Source organism: Mus musculus, chromosome X (assembly GCF_000001635.26).
Source record: "Mus musculus strain C57BL/6J chromosome X, GRCm38.p6 C57BL/6J".
NCBI classification, from domain to species: Eukaryota; Metazoa; Chordata; class Mammalia; order Rodentia; family Muridae; genus Mus; species Mus musculus.
Genome location: NC_000086.7, coordinates 17,512,657 through 17,527,317, shown reverse-complemented (window position 1 = coordinate 17,527,317; position 14,661 = coordinate 17,512,657). Strand labels below are relative to the sequence as shown.

Sequence of the window (14,661 nt, the reverse complement as noted above, 5' to 3'; positions counted from 1 at the left end):
CTCAGTGAAATATTTTGCAAGAACTCAATGTCCCAATCTGGCAGGCACCAGGGACCCACCCTTTTCCTTCTCTCAGTGTGACTTTCCTGTGGAAACTCTTGGGACCCATTGTTTTAATAGTGTGTCAGCCAAAGAGAGAACATGTGTCCTTTTAGAATATCTTCATTGGTGCTAGGGTGTTTACAATTGTTCTAAGCCTTGAATTCCAAGAGCAGTGAAGCTTGCCAAGACAAACCACCTACTAGAGGAAGGCAGTTATCCATGAGGGTACAACCACACCTTGGAACAGGAGTAATCGAATTGTTCCCTTCAAAGGATGACTTTGGAGAACCAGAATTGAGAGAATGATCCATTAGATTACACTTAATAGAATGCTTTGGTCACAAGACTAATCCTATAAATGGCCTTGCTAGGTCAGTGCATTTCAGAAAGGAATGTTTGCAGAGATTACCTGTCTTGCTTGAAGCAGACAATTCAAGGAAATGTGGATGCAAAGAATACCTTCTCTATAAGAAGTCACAGCCATCTTTTACACACACCCCCACAGGCAATCTCCTTTCCTGTGGGAGAGTCGGTCCTTTGCTGTTTGAAATAAACAGTCCAGTCTGTTGAGTTCAGGCTTGATAAGTTATCACTGCTGATGATATTAGCCAGTTCAAGCCAAGTTAAAGTATAGAGTCAGGTTTATTGGAGGAAGGTCTCAGTTGAGTTCACTGACTACACAAGATGGGATCAGTGAAATCAGTATGCAGGAGATAAAGGAATGAGAAGAGAAATAGAGAAAGCATGTGCACAAAGAAAGAAGAGAGATGCAGATAGAGGAAAAGAGAGAGGAAATTCAGAAAGAGGAAGAGAGAAGAGAGAGCAGGAACCAAAATGTCTGGCATTATATATTGAAGAACCTCTGGAGGTGAGTAAGCCCAGCCCCTGAATTGAAAATGTCAGGGTAGAGGTCAAGGGATGCCAGTCATGCCCTGTAACAGGTAGGGACTGAGGGATGCTGGGAGAACCTGTAGGCCAGGTCCACTTTGTATGTTAAACAGGCACCTCAGTCTCTTGTCCTGGATTTGAAACCCAACACGCAGGCTTCTGTTGATAATAAAAGAATAAGAGACATAAGCATCTGTGACTACTTCATGCTTATATTGGGGCAACGTTAATGGGGGTCTGTCTTAGCTAGGGTTTTACTTCTGTGAACAGACACCATGACCAAGGCAACTGTTATAAAAACATTTAGTTGGGGTTGGCTTACAGGTTCAGAGATTCAGTCCAGTACCATCAAGGTGGGAACATGTCAGTGTCCAGGCACGCATGGTACAGGCTGAACTGAGAGTTCTACGTCTTCATCTGAAGGCTGCTAGCAGAATACTGGCTTTCAGGCAGCTAGGATGAGGGTCTGATAGCCCATACCAACAGTGACACACCTATTCCAACAGGGACACACCTTCTAATAATGCTGCTCCCTGGGATGAGCATATAGAAACCATCACAGGGTCCAAAAAACTGGAATATTGGATAGGTCTGGGAAGAGCAGGTTGCTGTTTAAGCTCTGCAGGACTTCCGGATGTGAGGGCCCAAGTGAAGCAAACTGCATGGGAGCACCTGTGGTTAGCTGATTCAGAGCTGTCCTGAATGCAGGAAGCATCTGGACTTAGGATTCTGGACTTGGCAAGATGCTGGATATGTGTGTGTGTGTGCGCACACATATTTGGGGGACAAAAGATAAGGTTAAAGAGAATATTAGGAAGAAAATTTTCTTGGGTGTTACATTTGAAATGTTTAGACTCATGATTAGCAGGTTTGGGAGGGAAGTTCCAAAACCAGGGAAAGGGGGAGGGGGAGGGAAAGGGGGAGGGGTCCCATCCTCAGGAGTAAGCAGGTAGAAAAGGAAACATGGTTGATTAACATTACTTATCAGGAGACCATTTGACCTGTGAAAGGTGGGTTCCAGTGGATTCCCTGAAGCTTATAAGAATCTTTTTTAACTTTACAAAAGGAGATAAAATTTAGATATTGTAATATTACCACTGTTTATAATCTGTATTGAAATTCACATTGTAGAAAGAGCAGCAGACTCACACCTTTGTGTCACAGTAGAGGCTTGGGAAACAATTTAAAATCTGATTACTGTTAAAGCCCTGAACTTTGAAGTCTTAATATAACAGTAGCACAGGGAGGGGACGAAATCTGAAGCATTTGTTATTCTTGTTTTATATACCTTAAATCAGTTTCTTATCACCATTTAAGTTTATCACGTCCTCTGCTCTTCCTAACGTGCATTTACCAACCTCAAAACACCGTTTTAGACCCTCAAATACTCACTTAGATCCTCAAACACTTTCTTAGAAACTTTCATATCCTCAGACCTTACATAAACTTTAACCTTTATACTTTTTCCTATCCAGCCATTCACCATGAGACACAGGCGGTTGATCACTGGGAACAGTCACTGTCAAGCGAGTTTCTTTAGATAAAGGAACAGTAAAAAGTTACTTCTTTCATTAGTCTAGTCTTCAAATCCACCAGAGACCCAAGGATACATTTTACCTGAAAAAGTAGGAAGTATAATCCAAATGGCCTATGTAACACCCAAAATGACAGAAAATTTACCCATTACCTAGATGACCACTGTGGTATTGATGGCTTCTTTGGTTTCTAGGCCCAACAAATCTGAGAGGCCTTTTTGTGGAGAAGGAACTTGGGAGACCAACCTTACTTTGTTTTAAGCAATGTAAGGCATGTCAGATGTCCTGTTTGTCCACAGTTTGGGCAAAGTCCTGGCAGAGGGTGAGACACTGGGGCAAGTAAGTCAAGTGTTTAGTGTACCACAATCCAGAGGAGTCCTTTATCATTGTGCCATACCTTCTTGGAGACCTTAGAGGAGGTTACTGGTAGGATTTAGGGATTTGGGTCATAGTAAATTTAAACATGTTTTTAGTCATATATGCAGGTCAGAGAGAGACTGGCAACTTTGTGGATCCAACTATATTGCATTGAAAGATCCTGGCAGAAAGTAAAAGGACACAGAAGCCCTGAAATTGGCAAGATAGACATCAGTGTTAGCAGAACTAGCTTCACTGATTTAGAAAAATAGAGGTGCACAATGCTCTGGCCACTCCTTGAACCTGTGTGTCTGCCAATGTTCTGACCAGGTGTGTGCCCATTGCTGCACCTTCATTAGACTCTTTCCTTGTACCCCTCCCATACCCATTTCTTGAGAATAGACATTGTTTAGATCTGGAAATCCCCTAATCTCCCCCTTCTCCTTCCCCCCCTGAGGACCTATAAAAACTGGGAACTCTTTCCCCTCGAGGTCGACTCCTCTACCCCTGCGTGGGATATGAGTTGTCCCCAGAGCTCTGGCTTTCCCCGAATAAAGCCTCATGTGGTTTGCAACAAGCTCGGTCTGTCGTGAGTTCTTGGGTGTCCGCTATTGTCCTGAGGCCTGAGCAAGGGGCTCCTCTCAGAGTCTTTCAGCATCATTATAGGCCATTGTAGTTTTCTGTGTGGCTTAGTTTATCCAAACAGCTAAAGCTTAAAAGACGGAGAAGTTAGATTTGGCTGTCAGCAAGGTATTGAACAAATTTGGCAGCCCTTAGCTAAGATGGCAGTGAAATCCTGACTCTACTTTCTTTATTCCATAGTCAAGACTGCAACCAGCCATATATTGTTTCTTTCTTTCCCGATGCCACCTGAGCTGTGGTCAAGCAGGTGTGTGTATGATGATTTAAAGTGAGTAGGCTGCTTTCTCACCACCACCTTTTGTTGGCATTTTGTCTAGGCTCTGCCCCACAGTTACCTGACAACAGCCAGGTGTGCCTGACTCACTATAAAAGGGTCTGCTTGCCCACTTCCTCTCTCTCTCTGGCTCTCTTGTCCTTGCTCTGTCCTCTGTCCCCTTCCTCCTGTTCTCCCTTCCCTCAATCTCCTGCTCCCTCTCTCTCTAGTGCTCATGGCTGGCCTCTACTCGTCTTCTCTCTCTCTCTCTCTCTTTCTCTCTCTCTCCCTTTCTCTGTCTCTACTCCCTTATTAACCCCCATCTCCATGCCTAGAATAAACTCTATTCTATACTATACCATCCTGTGGCTGGTTCCTCGGTGGAAGGGATGCCTCAGCATGGGCCTGTGAAGGCACCCCCTTCCCCCATACCTGACTGCACATCCACCAGACATATTCCTTCACACAACACCTTTGCCATCAGGTTTCTTTTGGCATGTTAAACAGGCATCTCAGCCGCTTGCCCCAGGTCTGAAACCCAACAAAGCTTTAATCTCTTTTATTTCCTTCTGTCTCTTTATGCTGTCTCAGTCCATTAGTTTTGAGCACCTCTGGCCTTTTTCTCCTCTTTTTTTCCTAGAATGAATATTATGTCAACACCCCAAAGATGAACTTTTGGACAGTAGTACCCTTTATCTGTTCCTCTTCAACATGTGTTCATAGTCAATAAATTTCTAATTTTCACTGTTACCCATCTTGTAATTGGCATGTTGGGATTCTTGGCTGAGCCTGTCCTGTTAAAGCTGTGGGAGGCAGAGAGGGCTCTTGTTCTAAAACTACCTTTAAGTTAACAGAATAAAGGGGGGAGCCCATATTACACTGAGTGATACAGAAAAAGAAAACATTTAATAAAATGCAACAATTATAATGTAATTAAAAACTGGAATCAACAAACGCAGAATAAAGGCTATATTCCCTTCTGATGGAGGGTTTGTACGATGATGAAATTCTGAGTATGTTTGGGATGAGGCCAGAAAGTCTATTTTAACAGTTCTATTCAACACTGCATGAGAGGCTCTAGTCAGTCTATTATTAGACTTTAGTTTTTCCAATCTGATAGGTGAAAAATTGTTTTAGTGTAACTTTAATTTGCATCTTTTTCATTACCAACAGCTTGAGCATCTTTTATATGCTCAGGGACTGTTTGCATTTCTTTTTCTTGAAATGTGTGTTAATTTCTCTTTTCCATTTTCTATGGAGTAGATGGCCTTTTCTACCTTTAAACAAATACTTAAAGGAATTAAACCTTTATCTGGGATGCAAATTATAATTGCCTTTTCCCAGTTTGCCACTTTGTTATTTTCCTTGGTGTTTCTAGGATTTATTTGGTAGCATGTATTGTTTCTTTTCAACTTTATAATCAAATTTAGCAAAATTTTTCTCTTTGTTTCTGATTTTTGAGTTCTAATGAGGAAGGCTTTTTGTAAATGACAATAGAAGAATTCATTTATGATTTTCTAGAATTTCTTAAATTTCCCATTTGGAATATGTGAGGTCCCATTTTGTCTTTTTCTGTATGGCTAACAAGTCACTACTGTTTATTTACAAGACCTTCTTTTCTCCACTATATCAGGATCCCACTTTTATCATGCCCAATTTCCGTAAGTAAGAAGGCCTATTACTGGATATTCTGGTCATTATTGATTTTTTGAAAAATCTTTTATATTTTAAAAATGGAGTTCTCATTTCAGGGTGATGCAGAATGAAAAATGGACACATTAAAGAAGCCAAAATAGCCACTCAGTCAAGGAACAGGGAAAAGTTTATTTCAAACTGCCAAGGCTGTCTCCCAGGAAAGCAGGGAGAAGCCACAAAGGAAAAAATTTCAGAGTTATATGGGACCATGAGACAGGGAGCACCTAAGCTGGGGTGGGGCCCATGAGCCTAGTGGGGTTTGTGAGCAGGAACTGAGGGAACCTAGAGGCTTGCATTGACCTTCACAGGCTAATAGGCACCACAATCATCTGTTAGTGGAAGCGCTATGCTTCTTTTGTTAGAGATACTGAGACTAACTACCCCTTCCCCCCACTCTTTTTTCAAGTATGAACTTTCTTCAAGCCCCAGAGGGAATGCTGGCTTTTGTCTAAATGTCAGCCTTTGGGTAAAGGAATTTCTTGCGGGGGGGGTGGGGGGGGTGGGGAGAGGGACCAGACAAAGCCTCATAAAGAACCACAGAAGGTAGTTGTGGTTGGAGAGCTGCAAGTGTAGAAAGAGGCATTAAGATTAACATATCAAAGAAAACAGTAGCTGGGGAAGACTGGAAATCCCCCAGCCATGCTTGGTGTAGCAAAACAGCCTGTTTGAGAAAATCCCACGCTTTAGAAATGTGGGGAAAGGTGGATGCTATGTAAGTGATCTATAAAGAGTCAACACTAGTGGCCCACAACTTTTGAGCCTCAGACCTTTTCCAGCTCTCTGTCTTATTTCCATTCTTTGGAGTACCTTTTGTTACCAGAAATTAGGGTCCTCTCTCAGAGGTTAGTCTGGTTAGAAAAAAATTAAGAATGGGCTCAGAAGTTGGAAGACAATTGTATTTAGGTAAAACAACAGGGCAGGCAAGTTGTGAGGCTGTGAGTTGGGGTCTTTAGGATCCCCTACACAGGTTCTATTAATTTTATAGAGCTGCTCTGAACAAGATGCATATGAACAGGGAGCAAGGTATGGGGCCAAGGATGCATAGCCCTCCAAAACCTCCACTATTCAGAACCTTCTCAAAACCCCATTATTGTTTGCTTGTTTTTAATGGATGTGCCACTGTATAGGCATGATTAATTATAATACTGGCTATCAGAAATCAACTGAGTATTCAGCTTCTCTTCCCTCCCTGGAGACAAAGGCTAAAAGTCCCAAGCTTCTAGCATTTTTCATCTTTTTTCATGCTATAAGCATACAAATGATATTTCATCACTGTAAATTTAAAGGATTTTTAGAAAGTGTACACTAGGAAACAGAAAGAAGGAAATTGAATATATATTGTTCAATATCACACTTCTTTCTCCAGCCTTTGATGACTTCTATTCTGTTTTCTGCTTGAATGGATTTGTCTATTCCAGGTTATCTCATAGAAATAGAACCATATATTTGTCATTTTGTATTTGGATGATTTCATTGAGCATAATGTTTTCATTCAAGGTTCATCCAGTCACAGTTTCTATCAAACTTTCATTTCCTTTTATTGCATAACAGTGTCCCTTTTGGCTTGCAGGTGATTGAGCTGGACTGGGCTCCTTCCAGGGACCTAGCAACAGGGACATAACAGCTTACATCATCACCTGCAATACTGCCAGATGCAGATGGCCTGGCAGCATAAAGGGACTGCTTGCTACCCCAGTTCCCCTCTCTACTTTCTTTCTCACTCTCTTTCACTTTCTCTCTCTCTAACTCTCTCTCTCTCTCTCACTCTCACTCTCACTTTCTCTCTTTCTCTCTCTGTGTCCAAGTGTCCCTGGATGGCCTTTCTCTCTCTGTCCTTCTCTATCCCTACCTTCTGTGCCTTCGTGGCTCTGTATGGCTCTACTAACTTTCCTGATCCCCACTCCCCTCCCTTCCTCCAAATAAACCTCCTTTAATACCAGGTCTGTCGCATGACATGATTTCTCGGGGGGGGGGGGGGGTTACCTTAGCACAGGCCCACCAAGTACCACCTTAACCCTGCTGCCACTGCATATTTCATAACAATTCCCTATACAATTGTTTTGTAATTCTTTTGAGAGAGAGAGAGAGAGAGAAGAATGTGTGTGTGTGCCCTAGTATGATGGATTCGCATGCAGGTCAGAGGGCAACTTGTGAGAATCACTTCTCCCCTACCACTCTATGGGTCCTGGGGATCAAACTCAGGTCATCAGGCTTGACAGAAAGCTGCACGATCTCACAGGTCCATATTTAGTATGCTTTTATTTGATTGAATAAGTGTTCTATTTATCTCAATCCTTAACTGAGGTTTTTTCGCTTTATTAAGCATGATTAAACATTGTTGATTCTTGACATGTGCCTTGACCTGTTTAGCGTTTTGATGTAAAATAGAAACAAAGAAAAGGAAAGGTTAAAGACAAGTGGCATCCATGAAACAGAGATTTCTCAAATTAGGGATTTTCAAATATTTGTAATGTGTCAGAGAATTCAGAATTGAAACAGAACATTCTGGTTTTTTGTAAGTCTAAGCAAATTTGTTCATTGTAAAGCAGCACAGATGTAGGGAGATGATTTGAATTACTGGTCACAACTTATTAAAATATTCATATCATAAAACAAAAGGTATAAAGCAGGGTTTGAAACTAGAAAGATATAAATAATGTAAGCATTAGGGAGCATTGGGAATTAGCATGAATCCCTTGGACTTCTATATCACTAGAAATGCTTTTGATTTGTTTAGGAAATAGTTAAATGAAATTGCTAAAGATGCAGAACAGTGAAATATTTCTCTCTATTTTATTTTGCTGTGATGGTTTGTCAAACTGATTTATGATGGCTTTGTGTTATAGGTAAGTAGCAGATACACTAAATTTAGAGGACTTAGTAAACACCAAAAAATGTTATGAGGTAGCACAAGACACATGTAAACCATTTTGCACTTCCTCTGTCCTTCATTGTAAGACTAGCTAGAAAGGCAGGCAAACTTACAGGAACCTGGAAAGGGGAAGAAGCCCTTTAACCCATTACTGGCTTCACATTTCTCATTGGCTGAGATACAAGAACTTCCACACAACTGAAGAACAATATCAGGGAAAACTGCCCATAAAGATAAGACACTTTCTAAAATACATCTCAAATTCAGTTATTTAAAACAATTGGACCATGTTTGATTAAGAGCAAAGTGCATGTGACTTTTGAGTTTGACTTCATCAGCATGCTTACGATATACTTTATAAACCATTTTATAGTTTCATTGACAAAAGGAAATTAAGATAATATAAACAAGTCTTCAAATTCATATGCTTTATTTAGTTTTTAAACTCTAAGTTTTAAAATTTGCTTAACCTTTAACTCTGGTTATAAATTACAACCTTTGAGGAATGTAACTTTAAAAAGGACAAAAACATATACAAAGAGGTACTAATATACATAGTTTCTATACTGTAGTTTTTCTTATCACTGCCTAAATAGATGGCCAAACAACTTCAGACAACAAAGGTTTATTTTGAGAGGGTGGGTGTAATCCATTTTGGTGGGAAAGATATGGAGGCAGAAGCATGCATAGCAGCTTGTTAAATACACCAACAAGGAAGCAGAAAAAGAGTATTGAAGTCAGCTCCAGAGCCATACTGTTTTTCACCCAGGCCATAAACCCAAAAGGTTCAACAACCTCTCTCATTATTGCCAACAGCTGAAGACTGAATGATCAAACACATGAGGTTGTGAGTGACACTTAATGTTCAAACCACAACATTCTGTCCGACTTCCATAACTTCTCGTCCATCCCATAATTCAAAATGTATTCAGTCTATCTTAAAAAGTCCCCACATTCTTAACAGCATCCACATTGCTAAAAAGTGTAGAATCTTAAATATCTTCTGAGACTTAAGAACATCTTTCATCTGTAAACCCCTGAAAAAGTAGAAAAACATAACAAGTTATATACATTGGAACAGAGTTAAAATTCTTATTCCAAAAGGGAGAATTCTTATTCCAAAAGGGAGAAGTGGGGACTTAGTAAAGAAAGAAAACATTAAATCAAGACTGAAACCTTACACCAAAGCCTATAGCTCTATATCCAACATCAAGGACTCATAGAATCATTCAAAGTCAACAGGCACGGAACACACACGTCTTCTTTCTTTTGACAGCTTGTCTTTCCTCGGCAGATGTTCCACATTCCTGGCATGTCCAACACGCCTGGAGTTTTCATGGCGAGTTAGGCTTTTTACATCACACACTGCATAGCTCCATGACCCTAACATACATTGTCTGGTCTCAGTGGCTTTCTGGAACTTTGATGCAAGCCTCCATGGCCTCATACTACATGTATTTGCATGACTGTAATATTAGTACCACTTAAGTAACACCAAGTTCTTCTGCCAGCTTCAGATAGAGCCTCTTTGGACCACATTTACTTTGAAGTTGAATCTTAGAAATTACTTTCCAAGGTGGCTCTTCATTTCACCTCTGCCACCTAGGCCCCATGTCCAAAAGGCTGTTTGCCCCCCTCTGTCGCTTCTGTCTCCGACCAGCAGAAAAAAGCAACAACACAGTGTTCTTCTCAAAGCAGTTTATTCAGGAACCTTTCAACATGCAAGCAGGAATCTCTCTCTAGCCCCCAATCACAATCTCTTATATAACCCCTCAACCACGCCCCATCAGCTCAGTCCGCATAGTCTCAGTTCATTGGCCTTTGTCAAATGGCCTGATCTTGCTTCATGGTGCGCCAGCGCAGCTCTCATGATGGATGTGGCTTATTTTCGGGTGTATGAGGAAGTCAGGTGCAAGTCATAAGACTTGGCTGCAGTCCCGGGTGCCATCTTGGGACTACCGCCACACCCGCTCCCCACACCCCTCATCTCTCTCTTACTCTCCTATTCTCTTGCTCTCTTACCCTCTCTGTCCCTTCTCTCCCCATTCCCCTCCCTCATCTCTTTTCACATGTTCCTGGCCAGTCTCTCCTCCTCCCTCTCTTTGCCTTTCTCTATCTTTATGCCATCCTCAGCTCCCCTTCTCATGTCCTAAATAAAGTCTATTCTGCACTATATGTACTGTATAACTGGTCCCTCAGGGGGATGCCTCAGCATGGGCCCACAGAGATACCCCCTTCCACCTCACCAAACCGTGCCTCTATCAAACATATCCTGGCTCTTTCTTTCCTTTCTATAAAACACAACACTCTAATATACAATTCTCTACCCCCTCATTAGTGTCATTTGCAAACATTTTAATTTAGGATCTTATGGAAATATTCCACATAACTTCAGGAAAATGACACTTGAGTCGCAAGCTTTCTGGAGGGTTGTAAAAGTGTTAGAAGAAGGGAAGATATAAGACTGTACAAAGAGAGTACATGGATACTATGGATATTTATTGTCATTTATCATGGCTAAGAATCTAGAAGCAGAATCGCTAGGTTATGTTCATAATTTTACCTCCAAGAGCAGCTGTCAATATGCTTTCCAACATGACTCGGCCACACTTTGTCCCTGTGAGCAGGACATGGCAGTTCCATTTGTGTTGCAAAATAGCCAACTTGAGTGATCAGATGTACATTTTAGACACTCTATAGAAGTACAGTAGAATTACATTGTAAATTTTAACTCTCATTTCTATGATGACAAATGCTTTTGAGCATGTTCCTTTACACATTTGCAAGACACTAAACTCAAAATGTAGTCATGGAGTTATCTGTAAAATTCTCAGAATGACAATGATAGCACCATCACTATTTCATGTTAGTATAAATGTCTGAAATTTCTACTGCCTATAGAATGGGTAGTATACACACAGTTTCTAACATTCAATAGTTTCAGTAAACACTGGCCCAACTATGTCCTAATGAAATGCTTCAAAGAAACAGTCACCATAATTAAGGGTCAGAAATGTTTCCCAGGAGGTGATGTATGTAATTTAACTGGAATATTTGATGGTGAACCTCCTAGGGGGAAAATAGTTTCTAATGGTTATTTTTAATTAATAAAGTGTCAAGATAATGATAGAATCTCTGAAATTGGAAAACAGAAAAAGATTACTGTGCAAAGCAGCTCTGTATAAATACAGGGCACGATCTCTCCAGGACTTAGCTTCATCAGCTACAAAACAGGACAATTAATGACTCTGAATCCTCTTTTAACTCTGGCTCGTGTTCAGTATTTTGAATTGCTCTGTGACTACTAGGTGGCTTTTTTTTTCATGTGATTAGATTAATTAGATGTAATAGTACAATTTTGGAGGAAAAAGAATATCCCTGTCAGGACTGACAAGTTCTCTTCCTGCAGTTTTTTTCTCTAAGATAATTAAGTGAATTGAACCTCTTGATGTCCTAGCTGTGAGAGTTAAATATGCATGAATTCTTCCTTTCCCATAATTTTATTGTGAACATTTTTAAATACACAGGAACATTGAAATAATGTTGCAATGAATACTCAAAAGCCCAGACACCTGGATTGTGCAATTAACCTTTTGCTCTATTTAATTTGTTAAATATATACCATCCATATGTTTAAAGTAAATTTTAAAAAAAAGCATATTCAAACTAAACGACTAACCTCAGTACACATCTCTCTGCTCCTTGCACTTTAAGATGGACTTTGGATATGTTGATGCACTGTAGCATATATGTATTCTTTCCTAGAAATAAGAGATGGCTAGTGTTGTTCTTAGAATGAATATTTTCATATTACATCCTTTAGGACAGTGGTTCTCAATTAGGGACAATTTTTTTCCCCTCATCTGACTCAGGGGTCCATTTGGCAGTGTCTGGGATAGCTTTGGTTATCATGACTTGAGTATGCCAGTGGGATACTCTTAAGTCTTAGGATGCACAGGAGACCCCTCACAACAAGGAATTATCCATCTCCAAATATTATTAGTGAGACAGTGCCCAATATTGTTTTAAGAAATGGTAGACCAAGGCCAGAGAAATGGCCCAGCAGGTAAAGGTGCTTGCCATAAAGCCTGACAACCTGAGTTTGTTCCTTGGGACCTACATGGTGGAAGGAGAAAATGACTCCTGCAAATTGTCCTCTGACCTCTACATGTGTGCTGTGGCGTGTGTGTACTGTGGCAGGTGCATGCACCACCCTCCCAATATAATAAATATATACAAGGAAATCAAAACCTTCAAAAGATTTGGTGGATTCATCTCTAGTGCTATTCAGAAACAGTGTGTAAAACTGTTTTGCCATACTCCAGGGATGTCAAAATGGCTAAGAAGAAGCAAAGGCTTGAAGACTGTTGTTTCTTTTAACTTTCTAGTTCTGTCTGTGCAATTATTTTACTAAGGTACCCTGTGCTCATCATTTATTTTTTCCCCACTCTTCATTTTTTTCATTTAGATCTGAAATATTTGTATATGAAATCTTCACACAGTCCTATCTTTTTCAGGGTGACAACTCTTATGACCCCCTCCCCCCACACCACCACCAAAGAGTGAATGAATTCATTGCTGTGTGTATACAGCTAATTTGTAGAGCATTTACCTAGCATGTGAGAGGTCTTAGGTTTGATTTCCCAGAACGACCAAACAAACAAATAAACAAACAAAAAGGAAGAACAATTCATCTCAGGAGTGAGCAAGGGAGGGCAGGCTAAAGAGGAACAAGTATCTGAAAGAAGCCTGTAGGTTCTTTTTTTTTTTTTGTCTAGCTTTTACTTTTGTTTCCTTCAGCTCAGTCATTCTCAGTTTAGCTCATACAAGCAAGGGCTTCCTCTGAATGCGTTGTCTGTATCTCTGTGATAGGCACAGGCCTGGGAGGAAAAACAAGGGAAGCCAAGTGTTGAAAGACAACGTCAGTATAAAAGCCAACCCACAACAACTGTTGCTAGTTGTCAATGTACACTTGCTTCCATATATGTTAGATGTTTCATGTTCAGGTACCCCTTAGGAGGCCCATCATTAGCTGTATACCACAATGACTAGCATGGAGATAAATAGTGCAAGTCTTTGAAGTTTCCCAAGATACTTGCCACGAATCATCGTGAATCTGGGTTAATGACAGAAGCGGAAAGTAAATCCTCAAACTCGGAGGAAAGGTTCTAACAGCTTATTTATTCATAAACAGCAATAACCAAGTAAATGGCAAAATGGGACCGCACTCATTCACACACACACACACACACACACACACACACACGCACGCACGCACGCACGCACGCACGCACGCACGCACGCACGCACGCACGCACGCACGCACGCACACGCGCGCGCTTCCCTAACCTTCCTGTCCCTCTGGTCTTAGCATGGCTCCGTGCGGGGTGAGCATCAGGTAAGCTGAGACTCTTTCCTGAGTTTTGTATCTTCTGCAGCTGGACTGCAGTAGTGCAGATTTGTGTCATACAGGTGGCGGTGTCCTGTCCGTGTGGGTGTCTGCGTGGAGTCCACGTGGATTGTCTCTCAGCAAGATGTATCACCATTGAGCCCTGGGAGTTGAGCCAGTTGCCATGCCAGACCGGGTTTCTTTCTTTGTTTGTTTGTTTAAACTAAATTCAGCCAATTACAACTAGAGCATTTCACACATTACTTCATGGGCTTTCCTCATCATCCTCATGCGCACAGACACACTCACTCTCGCTCTCGCTCTCTCTCTCTCTCTCTCTCTCTCTCTCTCTCTCTCTCTCTCTCTCTCTCTGGCTTGGTTTTCATAGTTATCTGGAGCAGTGGACGCGGTCGGAGGTTGCGGCTTGGTTGGGGCATGGTGAGTGAGTGTAGCCACCACAGTGGGCTCAGGGCGGCAAACAGCTTTGCAGCTCCAGGAAAAAAAATGCCTTCTGGGGCCATATGTTCCTTACAATACTCTACCCGAGAGTCTCCCCCCGCCCCCAACATGCATTGTCTCAGAGTATTGTAGATGTGGACCCACACCAAGCTTGGTGAGTGTGTTCATGAGAACTTGTGGTTTTGTGAATTTTAAAAACATTTTTATATAGATTATTTGCCTATTTACTTACCTATGCTTGCCACAGTTCACATGGGGAGGTCAGAAGACAACTTGTGGGAGTGGCTTCTTTCCACCATCAGAGTTCTAGGAATCAAATTCAAGGATTTCAGGCTTGGCAGCAAGTGCCTTGCTGCTGGCTGAACAATCTCACCAGTCTGGATTTGTGTTTCGTTTTCCTTGACATTAGTTATTCACTAGACTTACCAATAGTTAAATCAATCATTTGGTAAAACTTTACCAGGCATAAGAGGATATACAGGGCAAAAGGCTTGATCTTCTCCAAGTGTATCCTAACAATAGAAGTCAC

At 41.2% G+C, this 14,661-nt stretch overlaps 1 protein-coding gene and 1 long non-coding RNA gene across 2 annotated transcripts in view; both read left to right on the top strand.

Annotated features, from left to right (window-relative positions):
• Window positions 1–7,351, top strand: part of Fundc1 (FUN14 domain containing 1) — a 52,363-nt gene extending 45,012 nt beyond the window's left edge. The window contains exon 4 of the mRNA XM_011247496.3: window positions 6,983–7,351. Within this exon, the coding sequence (XP_011245798.1) occupies window positions 6,983–7,033 (51 nt within the window). The 3' untranslated portion in view covers window positions 7,034–7,351. The remainder of the gene's footprint in view (window positions 1–6,982) is intronic.
• A 2,976-nt stretch (window positions 7,352–10,327) lies between these two features.
• Gm39497 overlaps window positions 10,328–14,661 on the top strand; it is a 123,693-nt gene continuing 119,359 nt past the window's right edge. The window contains exon 1 of the long non-coding RNA XR_878072.1: window positions 10,328–13,682. This is a non-coding gene — a long non-coding RNA (predicted gene, 39497). The remainder of the gene's footprint in view (window positions 13,683–14,661) is intronic.